Consider the following 18,626-nt stretch of genomic DNA (forward strand, 5'->3'; position numbering starts at 1 on the left):
ACACCTCTACAGATCTGGTATCACCCACTCAGGAACGGGTAGATGTGGGATAGGAGGAAGAATGCAGGTTCAGCATTTGAAGATTAATCCTATAAACCTCCATGGTAGAAAATGAGGGCAGGAGATCCCTCTGAAATGTACAACATTTAGTGGGGCTTGCTTATCATGAAGTGGAGTTGACGGCAATCCTGTCTGGGATAACTTCAACAGGGAGTGACAGGCTCAAAATAAAGGCCCAGCCATTCAAGACAGATGGTGTGGGGGGGGGGGGGGGTGGAAAAACAGGTTTGATAACCTTTGGGATTCTCCAAAGGGCTGTGGAGATTCAGTCACCAATTACGTTTAGGGCAAAGATTGATTTAGAGATTAACACAATGAAGTGATATGGGTTGGGGCTGATAACTGATCAGGTAAATGTTCAGACAAAGGCTGAATAGCCTCCTCCTGCTTCTATTTCTGATGTTCTTGGGTTCCAACTCCCTCTCCATGGTTTACCCTCCATCTCAACCGTTTCATGTCTAAGGGACTGAGTGTGAACAGTCCGGTGAATAACTGGCTTAACTGATCATCACGAGGTCTGCCTGCGCTGAACTAATCATCACTACGTCCTGTGTTCGCACCGAACTGTTTGTTCAAAGATTATCCCGAGGTGCAATGATAACCCCAATTCACTGATGTCTCCATCGTTCACCCAGAGATCTCCCTGCAACGTACACTGAACCCACGGATGACTCTAACTGAGACTGTTCATCTGTCCTGTGACTATTCTCTTCCCTTCATCCACTGGACTAGACTCCGAAATGTCCCTTGCTGCCCTGGAGTTGGAATTGCATCTTTTCCCAGATTCTATCAACTTACCCTTAAAAACCCATGCCCTATTCACTTGATGCTGTTCATTAGCAAATTCCCTTCAGAGCCCAATGTTAACTGAGTGTTTATATTTAAATACAATTCATACAGTGATCGATACCTTTACCCGATTCCATTTTCCAGTGGCAAAGAAGCACTGGCAAGATATGATGCAACGAAACCACTAGCTCTATGATAAACAGCACCACGATTGCGATGGTCTTGAGGAGAAAGCCTGCAATTAAAAATAAATTGAAAGAATCTATCAGGGCACCAGAGAAATAACCATGAAAGCTGCCAATTTCTGCAGTACAAATGCCTTACGGACAGCAGTGAGAAATGAATCTGTGTCACTGGCATTGTGATAGCATTACACTAAACTCTACGGTACTGTGACATGCCAAATGTTGGATTAGTGTAGAATCATTATTTTTCTTGTAGTTTAACTTTACTGTGTTTGCTTCTAATTTTATATAACCTATATATGTGTAATTAGTCATTAAGTTTTCTAATAGTACAATTAATTGAGTATTTTCTAGAAACCAGTTTTACTGGAGCAACTGCATCACACCACTTAATTATCCTACAAAATAGCCAGAATTATCACTGGAATGTTGTTATTTCAAGTTGGAGTATGACATGACCATGTTTTATTAGTATCCAACAATTTGTTGACTAGGCCAAAGTGAGAGAAGTGGAAGGATGTGGAAGAATCACAGAGGAAGGGGAAAGATTTTTGCATGCATTACTTAACAAGAGGCAAGACCATTCTCCCTATTTTCATAATTGTTAAAGAAGGACCTAGCCTTTATTTCAACACACCATCCAAAGTCCTATGTAAAGCAGAGACTTGACTCTACTATTTCATGCTTTGCTTTTGTGAAGATGTTACATTACGACAGGTCCAGTCTTGTTCTAAGTAAATTAATAACCCACGTACATGTATGTCACCATATACAACTATGATTCATTTTCTGGCAGGCATAGCAAACACAAGAAACATTATGGAATCAATGGAAGTCTACAGCCAACAGAATGATTTGCCCTAATTAAGACCAAGAAAGTGAAGAATTGCAGGACTGAAGATGGAACATGAAGATCTGAAAGGAGATGGGTGGGTTTTCACCAACTACATGAACTGGAAAATATTTCTAGATTGCCTAAACAGGTTTCACATTCCAAAGTTGGAGGTTCAAAACTTTGGGCCGAGCTTCAGCACATGAACTACATATACAGCCTGTATTGATATTTACACGGAATGCTGCTCCAGGAAAGCAGCATCCATCATCAAGGAACCCCACTATCCAGGCCACGCTCCCTTCTCACCACGACCATTGGGCAGGAGGTACAAGAGCTTTAGGCTGTGGAATAGTTATTACCCCACAACCATCAGGCCCCTTGAACCGGCATGGATAACTCTACTCTCCACTATTCTGAACTGATTCCAGAACATAGACTCATTTTCAAGGACTCTACAACTCATGTTCTTAATATTATTTATTTCTTTTATTTGCACAATGTGTCTTTTGCACATTGAAGCTGTTTGTCAGAGTAATACATACAAAACGCTGGAGAAATTCAGGTCCGGCAGCATCTATGGAAAGTAATAAACAGTTGATATTCTGGGCTGAGATCCTTCAGCAGGACTGAAAGGGAAGGGGAAGAAGCCAGAGTAAATCTGGGGGAGAGGAAGGAGTACAAGCTGGAAGGTGAAGCCAGGTGGGTGGGAGATGAAGTAAGAAGCTGTGAGGTTAAAGAACAAAAAGGTAGAGAGCTGAAGGAAGGACGTGAAAGGAGAGAATAATCGGCCAAATGGAGAAAGAGAAGGAGGAGCAGCACCGGGGAAGGTTATAGGCAAGTGAGATGAGGAAAGGAGAAAAGGCAAGATGGGAATCAGTGGGAAAAGGAAGTAGTAAGAAGGAGGGAGGGGGGAAACTACCAGAAGTTAAAACAACTGATTTTCATGTCATCAGGTAGGAGGCTACCCAGATGGGATAGGAGGTGATGTTCCTCTAACATGAGAGCAGCCTCGCGGTAGCAGTAGAAGAGGGCATGAACTGACATCTTGAAATGGGAGTAGGGACTGGCATTCAAATGGCTGGCCACCGGGAAATACTGCTTGTTGCAGATGGAATGAAGGTGCTCGATAAAGTGGTCCCCTCATCTACACTGGGTCTCATCAATGCAGAGGAGGCCGCATCGGGAGCGCTGAATAGAGTAGACAACCCCAATAGATTCACAGGTGAAGTGGTTTGAGGTTCTGAATGTATGCAAGGGAGAAAGTGAGTGGGCACGGGTAGCACTACTTCCACTTTCAGTAGGGAGGGAGATCAGTGGGGAAGTACGAATAGACAAGATAATCATGGAGAGAGTGATCCTTGCAGAAAGCAGTGGGAGGGTTTAGACATAAAGATGTATTTGGTGGCAGGATCCTATTGAAGATGGCAGAAGTTGCAGAGAACTGTGTGCTGGATGTGAAGGCTCTTGGGATGGTAGGCATGGATAAGAAGAACTCCCAGCTCTATCCGTGTTCGTGTGGCTGGAGATGGGGTGAGTGCAGATGTCCGGAAATGCAGGAGATGCAGGTGAGGGCAACGTCGACGGTGGAGGAAGGGAAACGAGGTTCTTTGAAGACGGAGGACATCTCTGATGTTCTGGAAATGAAAGCCTCATCCGGAGAACAGATTTGGTGGAAACAAAGAACTGAGAAAAGGGAATGGCAATTTTAACAGATGACAAGATGGGAAGTATAGTCAAGATAGCTATAAGATTAGGTAGGTTTATAACAGATATTGGTAGACAGTTCATCCCCAGAGATGGAGGCAGAGAGATTCAGAAAGGGGAGAGGTGTCAGAAATAAACCAAGTGCACTTAAGGCAGGGTTGTTCTCCTTGGAAGAGAAGAGGACATCAGATGGATAATGATGCTTAAGAACAGACAGTTTAGATAGGTAGGGTAAAAACAAGACATAGGATGGAGATGGTTGGAAGAATCTAACCTGATTAGGGTCTGAACTGCTTTGCTAGGGGGTCATAAAGGAGACGGGTTTAACTTTAGTGCTCAAGGGGACTGGATAAGTATCTCAAAGAAAAGGATTTGTAAGGCAGGGGTTTGTCATTAAGCTGGAAAGAGAGGGGAAAAGATTTGAGGCTGTTACTGGGACTGGAGAGGCTAGATACATTAAACATCTTTCTCCTGGAAGATGCGGGAACAGCGTTGACGACGCTTATAAAATAATGAGGTGCATCAATAAGGTCACAGTAGGTAGGGGAGCCTGAAACTGAGAGTTTAGACTTGATGGGCTCAGTGATCTCCTTCTGAACTGTAATCCTGAATACCCCAAATCTGTCTTGCTGCTGTAGTGCTGATTTGCCCAAGTTGCATTCAAAGTTACACTAACTGCAAGCGATTGCAGAAATTTACCTAGATTGTTATACGTAAAGCAAACTCACCAGGAACAGCTAGAGTGTAATTTGCCCTGACGGAGCTGACGGGATTGGTTGCCTCGCAGCTGAAGATTCCACAGTCACGTGCTGAAGCCACTGGAATAATGAGAGTCCTGTTCCCATCCATTAGCTGGTGATGCCCCAAGATTTCTCCTCCTTTGAACCACCACTGATACCCAGGATCATCTCCGCTGACATTACAGGTGAGTTGGATGGTGGAACCGAGGGAGCTGGCGTTGGCCAGTATCATAGCGTCAGACAGCTCTTCTAAAGGGGAAAATAAGATTCATGAACTACAGTTACTTGTGACAAAACTTGCTGCTTTCTATCAAATATGCAGGAAAGAAAGGAGCTGCTTTTACATAACATGGTTGCATGTGCTACAATTTACACATGAGCAGCGCATTTTTAAAGTCAATTTATTTTGTAATGACTGAACAGTGATTTCCCTTCAGCCGCGACAAAGAGGAAGCAGGAGGTTGAACAAGTAACAGGGCATTGGCAGAGAAACACAGGAGAGACAGGAGTGTCCCAGTCTTTTTCTGCAACTGTCCGTAAAGAGTTTGTGTTCTCCCTCTGAGCACATGGATTTCCTCTGGGTGCTCCGGTTTCCTCTCACATTCCAAAGACATAGGGGTTATGGTTAGTGAGATGTGGTCATGCTATGATGCCGAAACCATGACAACTCTTGTGTCAATGACCAGCACATCCTCGGGCTGTGTTAGTCATTGACACACATGACTCATTTTAAATATATGCTTTGATGTACGTGTGACAAATAGAGCTAATATTTAAATCAATGAAGCGGAGCAGGTTAATGGTGGTCAAATTGGCCACTACATTGTTCCTTGTATACAGTGCCTAGAAAAAATATTCATCGCCTTTGGTAGTTTTCATGTTTTATTGTTTTACAATATTGAATCACAGTGGATTTAATTTGGCTTTTTTTTGACTCTGATCAACAGAAAAAGACTTTCACGTCAAAGTGAAAACAAATCTCTACAAAGTGATCTAAGTTAATTACAAATATAAAACACAATAATTGACTGCAAAGATATTCACCCCCCTTGATATGACAAACTGTAGCGGTGTGCTACACACAACGCTGAAATAATGACACCTAGTCGGTGAGCTGCAGTTGCAAAAGAGGTTTATTCAAACTTCACGGCCTCACCTTAAAGCCTTCTCTTCCCGCCTTCCCCGGGCAGGAATACTGTAGGGGGCGTGTATTCACAGTCCCGTCCAATGCGCGGGCTTTTCCCCTTGCTGGTGAAGCAGGCTTGGCACCCTCTTTGGGACCAGCCTCAATGCCGGCGCGCGCCACTTTGTGAGCCAGTTCGAGTGCGCTGGGAAGTGGGTCGCCACATAACCCACCCCCCCAGAACCGGTGATACACCCCCCAATGTCCTCAGTCTGGGTCGGACTCTGTTTGGGAGGTCTGCCTCTGCGCCACGGTGCCTGAACCTCGACCGGCTGTGCCAAGTCCACATGGGCCAGTTTGAGTCGGTCCACTGTGAAAACCTCCTCTCTCCCCCCGATGTCCAACACGAATGTGGACCCGTTGTTTCTGATCACCGTGAACAGCCCCTCGTAGGGCCGTTGTAGCGGTGTCAGTGTCCGCCCCATCATACAAAAACGAACTTACAGTTTTGCAGGTCTTTGGGTACACAGGTCGGGTTCTGCCCATGCTGTGAAGTGGGTATGGGGGCCAGGTTACTGAGCCTCTCGCGTAGTCTGCCCAGGACTGCTGTGGGTTCTTCCTCTTGCCCCCTTGGGGCTGGTATGAACTCTCCTGGGATGACCAGGGGTGCGCCATACACCAACTCAGCCGACGAGGTGTGCAGATCCTCTTTGGGCGCCATGCGGATTCCGAGCAGGACCCAGGGAAGCTCGTCCACCCAGTTAAGCCCTGTGAAGCGGGCCATGAGAGCAGACTTCAGGTGACGGTGGAAACGCTCCACTAGCCCGTTCGATTGTGGGTGGTAGGCAGTTGTTTGGTGCAGCTGTGTCCCCAAAAGGCTGGTCATAGCTGACCACAGGCTGGAGGTGAACTGGGCGCCTCTGTCGGAGGTAATGTGGGCCGGTACACCAAAGCGAGATGACCAGGTTGCAGTCAGTGCTCCGGCGCAGGATTCGGAGGTGGTGTCAGTGAGCGGGACTGCCTCTGGCCATCTTGTGAACCGGTCCACGATAGTCAGGAGGTGCCGCGCTCCTCGCGACACTGGCAGGGGGCCCACGATATCCACATGAATGTGGTTGAAATGCCGGCGGGTGGGGTGGAACTGCTGCGGCAGGGCCGCTGCACCTTGACTGTTTGGCACAGCATGCACATTTTGGCCCATTCACTGACCTGCTTGTGGAGTCCGTGCCAAATGAACCTGTTGGCTACCATCCGGACGGTTGTCCGGATGGAGGGGTGTGCTAAGTTGTGAATGGAGTTGAAAATGCGCCGCCGCCAGGCTGTCGGGACGACGGGACGGGGCTGGCCGGTGGTGACATCACAGAGTAGGGTCCTCTCACCTGGGCCTCTGGGGAGGTCCTGGAGCTGCAAACTGGAGACTGCGGTTCTGTAACTAGGGATCTCCTCGTCTGCCTGCAGTGCCTCCGCCAGCGCTTCATTATCTAACCCCTGGGACAGGGGCTTGGATGTTAGGGCGGGAATGAGCATCCGCCACGACATTGTCCTTTTCCGAGACTTGCCGGACATCCGTCGTGTACTCGGAGATGTTGGACAGATGTTGCTGCTGGCGGGACAACCAGGGGTCGGATGCTTTCGTGAACTCAAAGGTAAGCAATTTGTGGTCCGTAAACGCGGTGAAGGGCCGACCTTCTAAGAAGTACCTGAAATGCTGGATTGCCAGGTATAGCGCCAACAGTTCCCGGTCGAAAGCACTGTATTTGAGCTCGGGTGGTCGTAGGTGTTTGCTGAAAAACGCCAGGGGTTGCCAGCGACCCTCGATGAGTTGTACCAGCACACCACTGACTGCCGTGTTAGATGCGTCCACTGTGAGGGCGGTAGGGACGTCTGTTCTGGGGTGCATTAGCATCGCGGCATTTGCCAAGGCTTCTTTGGTTTTGATGAAAGCGGCGGTGGACTCCTCATCCCAGGTAATGTCCTTGCCCTTACCCGACATCAGGGTGAACAGGGGGCGCATGATTCGGGCTGCTGATGGGAGGAAACGGTGGTAGAAATTCACCATACCCACGAATTCCTGAAGGCCTTCGAGTGTGTTGGGTAGGGGGAAGTGGCGGACCGCGTCTACCTTAGCGGGCAGAGGGGTTGTCCTGTCTTCAGTAATCCTGTGGCCCAGGAAGTCGATCGGCATTTGGCCGGGTTGATTGTTCGGCCATATTCACTCAGTCGGGCGTGGAGTTGACGGAGGTGGGATAGATGCTCCTGACGACTATTGCTGGCTATGAGGATGTCGTCCAAATAGATGAAAGTGAAGTCCAGGTCGCATCCGACTGCGTCCATTAACCGCTGAAAAATCTGTGCGGCATTCTTTAGGCCGAACGGCATGCGGAGGAATTCGAAAAGGCCGAACGGGGTGATGAGTTCCGTTTCGGGAATGTCGTCCGGATGCATCGGGTTTTGATGTTATCCCCAGACAAGGTCTACCTTGGAGAAGATCCGTGCGCCGTGCAGGTTTGCTGCAAAGTCCTGAATGCGCGGCACAGGGTAGCGGTCCAGTGTTGTAGCCTCGTTCAGCCTGCGGTAGTCGCCACATGGTCTCCAGCCCCCTGTTGCATCAGGTTATCCTGATGGCCAGCTGCTGTAGCCATCAGCAGCAGCTGGCCCTGGCATTTCCCGGGGACTTGCAGGGCGGGCTACAGCAGCGGGCTTCTGCGCCCCACAGCTGGCGGTAGAAACACCATTGTTTTTTGGTCTCCTCACCCCTGCCTCTGGGGTTAGTGGGCTCTGCGGCTGGGCCTGGTCTGGACTGCTGCCGGGAGCATGGCCTGGTGATCTATGCAATGGACGCCACACTCTCGTTCTTGGCTTTCCACAGCACTTCTGCCCGGGCCGCCACCTTCCGGGGGTCGCTGAAATCCGCGTCGGACAGCAGCAGCGTATGTCCTCAGGCAGCTGCTCCAGGAACGCCTGCTCAAGCATGAGGCAGGGAATGTGTCCTCTGGCCAGGGACAGCATCTCATTCATCAAAGCCAATGGCGGTCTGTCTCCCAAACCATCCAGGTGCAGTAAGCGGGCAGCTCGCTCGTGCCGTGAGAGTCCGAAAGTCCTTATGAGCAAGGCTTTGAATTCTGCATATTTGCCGTCCTCCGGGGGCAACTGTATGAACTCCCCAACCTGGGCAGCTGTGTCCTGGTCGAGGAAGCTCACCACGTGGTAGTAACGTGTGGCATCCGAGGTTATCTGTCGAATGTGGAATTGGGCTTCTGCTTGCTGGAACCATAGGTGAGGTCGCAGCATCCAGAAACTTGGCAGTTTTAACAAAACTGCATGAACAGATGCGGCGTTGTTCATCATCGGTCCAAATATCGTTTGGGCCATCGGGGTCACCAATTGTAGCGGTGTGCTACAAATAACGACACGTAGTCGGTGAGCTGCAGTTGCAAAAGAGGTTTATTTAAAGTTCGCGGCCTCGCTTTAAAGCCTTCCTGTTCCCACCTTCCCCAGTTGGGAATGCTGTAGGGGGTGTGTATTCACAGTCCCGTTCTGCGCTCGGGCTTTTCCCCTTGCTGGTGAAGCAGGCTTGACGCCCTCTTTGGGACCGGCCTCAATGCCGGCATGCGCCGCTTTGTAAGCCGGTTCGAGTGCGCTGGGAAGTGGGTCGCCACAAAACCAAATCATCACTGACGTGGCCAATTGGTTTTAGAAGTCACTTTAATCAGTTGAATAGAGATCATTGTGTGCAGTCTAGGTGTTTCAACTGATTGCAGTAAAAATACACTTGAATCTGGAAGGTCCAACTGCTGGTGAATCAGCTCTGGGAGGAGTTACAAGCTTCAGTGGCTGAGATGGGAGAGAGCATGCATACAACAACTGCTGCCCGGGTGCTTCACCAGTCACAGCTTTATGAGAGAATGGCAAACACAAGCCATTGTTTAAAAAAAAACTCACAAAATCTTGGCTAGAGTTTGTGGAGACTCTGAGGTCAGTTGGAAGAAGGTTCTATGGTTTGATGAAGCCAAAACTGAACACCACACATCATCAGAAACACACCATCCTTCCATGAAGCACGGTGATGGATGCATCACGCTGTGGGGATGCTTCACTGAAGCAGGCACTTGAAGGCTTGTGAAAGTAAGAGGTTAAAATGAATGCTGCAAAATACAGGGAAATCCTGGAGAAATATATGACACAGTCTTCAAGAGAACTTCAACTTGGGAGAAGATTTGTTTTTCAACAAGTCAATGAATCTAAGAATAAAGCCAAAGCTACAAAGGATTGGCTTAAAAACAACAAATTTATTGTACTGGAGTGGCCAAGTCAAAGGCCAGACATCTATCCAACTGAGAATTCTTGGCTGAACTTGAAAAGGGCTGTTCACTCACAATCCCCATGCAATCTCACAGAGCTTGAATTGTTTTGGTGAAGAAGAATGGGGAAGAATTGCAGTGTCCAACTGCGCAAAGCTGATATAGAGACCTATCTACACAGACTCAAGGCTGTAATTGCTGCCAAAGGTGCATCTACTAAATATTGACGTGAAAGGGTGGATACTTATGCAATCAATTACTTTGTGTTTTATATTTGTAATTAATTTAGATCACTTTGTAGAGATCCATTTTTGCTTTGACACACGAGTCTTTTTCGTTGATCAGTGTCATAAAAAGCCAAATTAAATCCTCTGTGATTCAATGTGGTAAAACAATAAACATGAAAACTTCTTTGGGGGGGGGGGGTGAATACTTTTTATAGGGACCTCAGGTGACTGGCAAAACCTATAAAGAGCTGATGCAAATGTAGAGAGGGTAAACTGGGATTAGTAAAATGTGATTAGTGTAGGATTAATGTAGACGGGTGTAGACACTGTTGGCCAAATGAATTGTTCCTGTGCTTGATGACGATAGGTGAATGACATGGATGTAAAGGCCTGGTTCACAAAAGTCCAGAGCCTTCTTGGGATTGGCAAGGAAAGTTTGTCATTTAGCTATATACATGTATATAAATTATATAACCATATAATGTATATAAAAACAAGACAACATTTCTCCAAACTGGGATGTTAAGCATATAACACACATAACACACAATAACTTATGAAGGCAAGGATAAAATTTACAGATGAGTCACACATAAATAAAAAATTAAAGTACACTGAACATTAAATATTGTAAGGTATGGAAAAGATTAACCAGTGGCAGGGAGTTCAGAAACCTGATGGCCTAGGGGAAGAAAGTATTTCTCATTCTAACCATTCATGCTTTTATGCATCATAGTCTCCGCCGTGATGGTAGAAAGTCAAAGAGGATACTGGATGAATGGGGCGGCGGGGTGAGAGGAGGAGGAAACCTTAATACTAAGGGCCCTGCGTATGCAGCATTCCTGATAAATAACCCTGATGGATGGTAGAGAGACCCTCAGGGTCCTCTCAGCTGTTCTCACAGTACTTTGTAGGGACTTCTGGTCTGATGCTCAACTGTTCCATACCAAATGGAGATGCAACTTGTCAGGAAGCTCTCAAAAGTGCTCCTGTAAAACAGAGTTAGAGGGTGGGAGTTAAGGAGGGAGAACCTGGCTTGCCTCAATCTTCTTCGGAAGTTGAGATGCTACTCTGCCTTCTTGCTCAGGGAGGTGATATTAAGGGACTAGGTGAGGTCACCCTTGATGTGAACTCCCAGGAATTTGGTGAACTTAACTCTCTCTATGGGAGTGATGTATTTGTATCTTTCTGAAGTCCACAAGATTTCCTTGGTCTTCTTACACCAATCCACCAGCCACTCCACTTCCGCTCTATACTCCGTCTAGTCATCGTACCTGATAGGCCAACCACTGTTGTGTCACCTGCAAACTTGATGACACGGTTTGAGATGGATCTTGCAACACACTCTGCATCAGCGGTGTGAACAGTATTAGGCTGGGCACACAGCCCCGGGGAGTGGCAGTGTTCAGCATAATGGGTTGAGAAATGTTGCTGCCAGTGACTTCCAGTGATTGTACCCCTGTGGCTTCTGATTCTCAAACCTGCTGCCAGGGCAAGATGTATTTCCTCTCAACTCTTGGTAGTACTTGGAACTCTGAAAACTTCTACCAGTTTCTTGATTTGCCTGGCTCGACTGAAATGTCGGATACTTCCTCAAATTCTAGTAAATCCTCCTAAAGACCAGGACTCTTCCTAGATGCAATGCCAAGGACACTTCAATTTCCTTGCTCCTGTTATCTGTTAACACACTTTCCCGGCTGACCCCCACACCCCAACCCATCACCTTGAGCTGATTCAAAACTTCAACATAGCCCCTGAACAGGCCATCAGTGTTTGTTAATGTAAACTGTTGTAGGGTCAACATCATAGAGCACAGAAACAGGCCCTTTAACCCCACTCCTCCATGCCGACCATGATGTCTAACTAAACTAGTCTAATTTTCCTGCATCTGGCCCATGTAACTTTTAATCCAAGTGCATGTACAAATGTCAATTAATCACTATAATTATACTTGTCTTGAAAGCTTCCTCCGACAGCTCATTCCACATATGCAAAATAGTTTTCAGAGTTCTCCGGAGTTCTCATTCCTCCCTCTTTTTGGATCATCCTCCAGACCCAAACACCAATCTTAATGCTGTTCATCTTCCCACAGCCAACTTACTGATATCCTAGTCTCTGCCTCAGCAATAAGGGTCACGGAAAGTAGAACAGATTACTGACCTCACGGTATATTGTCACAGACATGCTTTAGAGTGGGGTGGGGGAGAATGAAATGGAACTGAGGCTCAGAAGAGACTGCAATAATCCTACTTTGTCTCATTTGCGCACATTCCTCCCCTCACTTTCTATCCTCCATCTGCAATTCTGCAATTTCCCCATCGGTCCACACTTCCACTTCACTCCCTTCCCAAAAATTCAACCCTTAAGTCAGACAACAGTTCTCCATCTTGCATCTCACCAGTCCAGGGATAGATGCGGGTCATTATGCCATGCAGACTTGTCCGTGGGCTGCCAGATGTATCATAGCTGCCTTGGCTGAATGAACAGCTACATTCAACTTCCGTATTTTGGTTTTCAGGTCCGGTATCCCACTTATCCTCAAACGGAAACAATGGCAGGCAATTTGATGAGTATTTCACATATAGCATCACAAATAAGCAAGATAACTCACCGTAAACATGCAAATGTAGTTCTTTCTTCTTTTCCCCCTGTATGTATACCATGTAAGTTCCTTGATCACGGCGTTCCAGTGGATTTATCGTCAGCGCCCCATTAGAAATATTGAACTGTAAACGGCGTTTGAATTGTTCACTTGGAAACTTTATGTAAGATCTACGAGGGACGTGATCTAAAATATTTAGAGATTTCGTGCTATTCCATTTCTGCCACTCCCAAACAACTTCTTCCTTGCTGAGATCGAATGTAAATTTGGGATCCAGTAACATCGATGAGCCAGAGCTGCCTACTTCTTCCGTTACAGCTGATTTGGATAAGAAATATAATCAATTATGCTGCATTAACAAGAAAAATATTCAGATAATGCACGTGGCCTCACCTCAGCAAATGAGTGCATATTACACAAGCAGATGTAACACTTACCCAAAAGGCTGGTATATGTCTACGTAGGGGAAACGGAGATCCAGCCACTCACCAACCCACCTCCCGTTCGCACAGGTGCTGTGAGAATCAAGTTTTATGCCTCGCGCCCGCCAACAGTATCAAACCCACAACAAATACAGTTATGAATTACACTTTAAAGAGTTTACTAAAATTAAGAGTATTAGGCAATACAATATATAAGGAAAAAAACAAAAGGCGCCAACTTATCAAAGTTCAGTCTGTTTAGTGCACTCGTTGGAGCTCAGCCATCGAACCAACGACCCATCCGACCGCCACTCCGTCGCACCTGGGACCACCCTGGTAGTCTTACGAGCAGTCCAACGCACGTCCACCTTCCTCGGTGTCTTCCTCCCGACTCCACTCACACCAAAAACCCGCGAAAACCCCTCCCCCAAGTTCCCAGCATCACAAGACACAATAACATTCCCCATTGATTAACAAATGAATACAATTACCATATCAGCCATTCAAAAGCGAAACAACGGCGAGAGAAACACTTATCCGACAAAGAAGCATTCCTGCTCGTAACAAACCAAAGAAGCCATTTTGAGTAACATACACAGGACATTGTACACAGGCATTACAGGACTGCTCACTGGGCTTTAGGACCAGAATACGTGGGTCTAGAGTCACAGAGCACGACAGTACAGTAGGTCCGGGTGACTTACATACCTTTAGGTCTTTCAGCTTTTCGAGCACCTTCTCTCTTGTGATAGTAACTGCTCCCACTTCACTTCCTTCACACGCTACAACATTAGGCACACTGCTAGTGTCTTCCACAATGAAGACCGTTGCAAAACACTCATTTAGTTCATCTGCCATCTCCTTATCCCTCATTATTATTTCTCCGGCCTCATTTTCTAGCAGCCCCATATCCATTCCTATCTCTCTTATTATTTTTTCCCCGCATACTTGAAAAAGCTTTTACTATCCACTTTCATATTGTTTGCTAGCTTGCTTTCATATTTCATCTTTTCCCTCCTGATGATTCTTTTAGCTGCTCTCTGTAGGGTTTTAAAAGCTTCCCAATCCTTTGTCTTCCTGATAATTTTTGCTTTGTTGTATGCCCTCTCTTTTGCTTTTACATTAATTTTGACTTCCCTCTTTAGCCACGGTTGTACTACTTGCCATTTTTATTTTTGTTTTAGGAATACATCTACCCGGCACCTTCCTCATTTTTCCCAGAAAGTCACGCCATTGCTGCTCTGTTGTCATCCCTGCCAGCATCTCCTTCAAATTTGCTTTGGCCAACTCCTCTCTCATACCACTTGTAATACTCTCTACTCCACTGAAATACTGCTAAGTCAGACTTTACTTTCTCCCCTTCAAATTTTAAGTTGAACTCAGTCATATTCTGATCACTACCTTCGAAGGGTTCTTTTACCTTAAGCTCCCTGATCTGCTCCGGTTCATTACATAACATCCAAACCAGTATAGCTGATCCCTGAGTAGGCTCAATGACAAACTGCTCTAAAAAGCCATCTCGTAGGCATTCAACAAACTCACTCTCTTCAGATCCATTACCAACCTGATTTGCCCAATCTACCTGCATGTTGAAACCCCCCATGACCATCATGACATTGCCCTTTTGACACACTTTTTCTATTTCCTGTTGTAATCTGTGGTCCACATTCCAGCTACTGTTGGGAGGCCCGAGTCCTTTTACCCTTGCAGTTTCTTAACTCAACCCACAAGGATTCAACATCTTTCTACTGATTTGATGCCATTCTTTACTAGAAGAGCCACACCACCCCCTCTGCCTCCTTCCTATTTCTCTGATATAACGTGTAACCTTGGACATTCAGCTCTCAACTACAACTACCCTTCAGCCACGATTCAGTAAAGTCCACAACATCATACCTGACGATCTGTAATAACGCAACAAGATCATCCACTTTATTTCTTATGCTCCGTGCACTGAGATATAACACTTTGAGTACTTTGTTTGCTACCCTTTGGCTATGCATGCCGAATGCATTGATACTCATCCTGCTGGCTGCAACTTTGTCCTATCATCCGCCTGCCCTTCCTGACAGTCTGACTGCTCGCTATCTTTGCTTTTTTACCATCCATCCTACCCCGAGTCCCTTCACTCTGGTTCCCAACCCCTGCCAAATTCGTTTAAACCCTCCCTAAAAGCTCTAATAAACCTGCCCTCAAGCATATTGGTCCCCATTGGGTTTCAGGTGTCAGTCTTGGTATTAATGTGATCCCAAAACCAGGTAAGGGTTTACATTTGCAGCACCTATCCCGTCCAGTACGACTGCACATCTACAGTCCAATCCAACCAGGACCTACTCCTGTCATATCCACCCCTTCACAGCCAGGCCAAAGTATCACCTCCATTTTCCATTTCAGTTGTGAAGTGATGCAGTAACTGGCATTGAAACAATCAGGTACAGAGGAGTATGGGAAGGCACTCACCAGGACGATGCTTAAAATGGAGCAGTTCTGCTATGTGGAGAGTGGAGAAGCTACGTCTGTTTTCTCTGGAGTGGAGGCTAGGAAGAGGCATGCTTGAGGTATATAAAATTGAGGGGTATAGACAGAGAAGACCACAGGAACTTTTCCCTTACTCAAGAGGTAGATAAATTGTGCTGTAGGTTTTCTATGTTTCTAAAATGAGAGGATATAGATTTTAGATAATGTGGAAAAGATCTAAAGGGAATATGAGACAGCTTTCTTCACCAGGGTGTGGCAGTACTTGGAATACACTATACCAGAGAGTAAGTGAAGCTGGGTCACTGGCAACATTTAAACATTGGATTATCTGTCCTTCTCACCACCGTGGTAAAGTGGCAGGCATAATCAAAAACCCAACCACACCTTGTAAATACAAGAGAAACTCTGCAGATGCTGGAAATACAAAGCAACACACACAAACTGCTGGAGGAACTCAGCAGGCCAGGCAGCATCTATGGTAAAAAAAGTACAGTCTATGTACAGAACAGAGAGAGAGAGAGAGAGAGAGAGAGAGAGAGAGAGAGAGAGGAACACAAGGTGTTAGGTGAAACTGGGAGGGGGAGGGATGAAGTAAAGAGTTGGGAAGTTGATTGGTGAAAGAGATACAGAGCTGGAAAAGGGGGAGTCTGATAGGAGAGAAAAAGAAAGCCATGGAAGAAAGAAAAGGGGGAGAAACACTGGAGGGAGGCGATGGGCAGGCAAGGAGACAAAACGAGAGAGGGAAAAGGGGATGGGGAATGGTGATGCGGGGGCATTACCTGAAGTTTGAGAAATCAATGTTCATACCATCAGTTTGGAGACTACCCAGACAGAATATAAGGTGTTGTTCCTCCAACTTGAGTGTGGCCTCATCATAACCGTAGAGGAGGCTATGGATTGGAATTTCGGAATGGGAATGGGAAGTGGAATTAAAATGGACGGCCACTTGGAGATGCCGCTTCTTCTGGCAGTTGGAGTGTAGATGCTTGGAGAAGTGGTCTTCCAATCTACATCAGGTCTCTCTGGTATCCAGGAGGCCACAGCAGGAGCACTGGACACAGTATATAACCCCAACAGACCCACAGGTGAAGTGTCATCTTACCTGGAAGGACTGCTTAGGGTCCTGCATGGTAGTGATGGAGGTGTAGGGGCAGATGTAGGACTTGTTCTTCTTGCAAGGATAGGGAGGTCAGTGGGGAAGGACGAATGAACAAGGGAGTCATGTAGGGAGTGAGACCTGCGGAAAGCAAAGAGCGCGGGGGAGGGAAAGATGTGCTTGGTGGTGGGATCCTATTGAGAATTGTGCGCTGGATGTGGAGGCTGGTGGGGTGGTAGGGGAGGACAAGAGGAACCCTGTCCCTGGTGTGCTGGCGGGAGGATGGAGCGAGGGCAGACATATGCGAAATGGTAGTGTTGTTGGTGGAGGAAGGGAAGCCTCTTTCTTTGAAGGAGGAGGACACCTCCTTACTTCTGCAATGAAAAACCTCATCCCGAGAGCAGATGCAGCAGAAACGGAGGAATCGAGGGAAAGGGATGGCGTTTATACAGTGTGGGGAGCAGTATAGTCCAGGTAGCTGTGAGAGTCTGTGGGTCTGTAATAGACATCAGTAGATAAGCTATCTCCAGAGATAGGGAGTGAGATCGAGAAAGGGGAGGGAGGTATCGGAAATGGACCAGGTAAGTTTAAGGGCAGGTTGGAAGATGGAGGGAAAGTTGATGAAGCCAATGAGCTTGGCATGGGTTAAAGACAGCTTCTACCTGCAGTTATAAGAAGATTCAATGGTTTCCCAGCATTGGACTCTTGACTTCTAACTACCTTGTTATCATCTTGCACCTTGTTGTCTACCTATACTGTCTTCTCTGTAGTTATTGCACTTTATCCTGCATTCTATTAAAGCTTTACCTTGTGCTTCCTCAACACACCGTGTAATAAATTGATCTGGACGAGAAGTATGAACGACAAGCTTTGCACTGATTACATGTGGCAATAATAAACCATTCCAATTCATGTCTAAATGAGCCCTTGGGCAAGAAGGCCACGTACCAAGTGCTGGGCGATGGGATTAAAATGGATGGGTGCCCATTGGCGGGCATTGACTCATTTGAGGAAGTGGCCTGTTTGCATGCAGGTTGTCTTTCAGGAACAACGAGCAGAACACTGGGAGTGTGCAGTGAGACCTTTCAGTCTCCGTCGCTCCATCCACAACAGGCAGGGTTTCCCAATGGCAAACCATTTTCATTTCACTTCCCACTCGATCCATGGCCTCCACTATTGCCACGAAGAGGACTTTTGAAGATTGGAGGAGCAACACCTGGTTGGATTACCTCCAACCAGAACATTAATTTCTCTAACCTGGTAATTCCTCCTCCCTCCCCTTTCTCTTTTTCTATTCCCTATACTGGTTCCCCTCTTACCCCTTCTCTTCACTTGCCTATCCCCAACCCCTTCGCCAATGGCCCACACTGCTCTCCCATCAGATTCCTTTTTATTCAGCCCTTTACCTTCTCCACCCATCATATCATTCCTCTCCCCCACCCACCTACCTTCATCCTCACTTATCTCCCCATCTATCTCCCCATCTTCCCACCACCTTAACCAGTGACAGGGTTTCTCGTCCTTACCAACCTCCCGTGAGCTTCTGCATCTAACACATCATTCTCCGCAACTTCCTCCATCCACTAAACATACCTTTACCTTTCCCCAACACCCCACACACACTTTCTGCAGGGATCACTCCCTCCGTGATTCCCTTGTCCATTCGTCCCTCCCCGCTGATCTTCCTCACGGCACATCCCTGCAAGCGGCCAAAGTGCTACACCTCCCTCACCTCCATTCTGGGACCAAAACGGTCCGTCCAGGTCAGGCAGCACTTCACCTGTGAATTTGCTGGGGTTGCATTGCTGGTGAGAGACCAGTTACACATATTAGACCAGCGTTATTTTTAACCTTAATTGTCAAGTCTGGAGCAGATGCCACTGAAGCAAACCAATCACTCTCCTTCTGAACGCCAGTACGGCTCTCCTTCTGATTTACAAACAGTAATTCAACCACTCTTGATTACAGGACAGTTGGCGAAATAATATTGCCCATGCCTCAAAAGGGAAGATTCTCATATACCTTCCCTTGATCAGTTGGGGAACTGACCAGATAAGTGGCAAA

At 46.8% G+C, this 18,626-nt stretch overlaps 1 protein-coding gene across 1 annotated transcript in view; it reads right to left on the reverse strand.

Annotated features, from left to right (window-relative positions):
• LOC132394453 (uncharacterized) overlaps positions 1-18,626 on the reverse strand; it is a 38,786-nt gene that overhangs the window by 17,879 nt on the left and 2,281 nt on the right. The window contains exons 2-4 of the mRNA XM_059970628.1: positions 12,576-12,884; positions 4,302-4,562; positions 971-1,084 (exon numbers count right to left, since the gene is read on the reverse strand). Coding sequence (XP_059826611.1) covers positions 971-1,084; positions 4,302-4,562; positions 12,576-12,884 — 684 coding nt within the window. The remainder of the gene's footprint in view (positions 1-970; positions 1,085-4,301; positions 4,563-12,575; positions 12,885-18,626) is intronic.

This window comes from Hypanus sabinus, chromosome 5, assembly GCF_030144855.1.
Source record: "Hypanus sabinus isolate sHypSab1 chromosome 5, sHypSab1.hap1, whole genome shotgun sequence".
Lineage (NCBI taxonomy): Eukaryota > Metazoa > Chordata > Chondrichthyes > Myliobatiformes > Dasyatidae > Hypanus > Hypanus sabinus.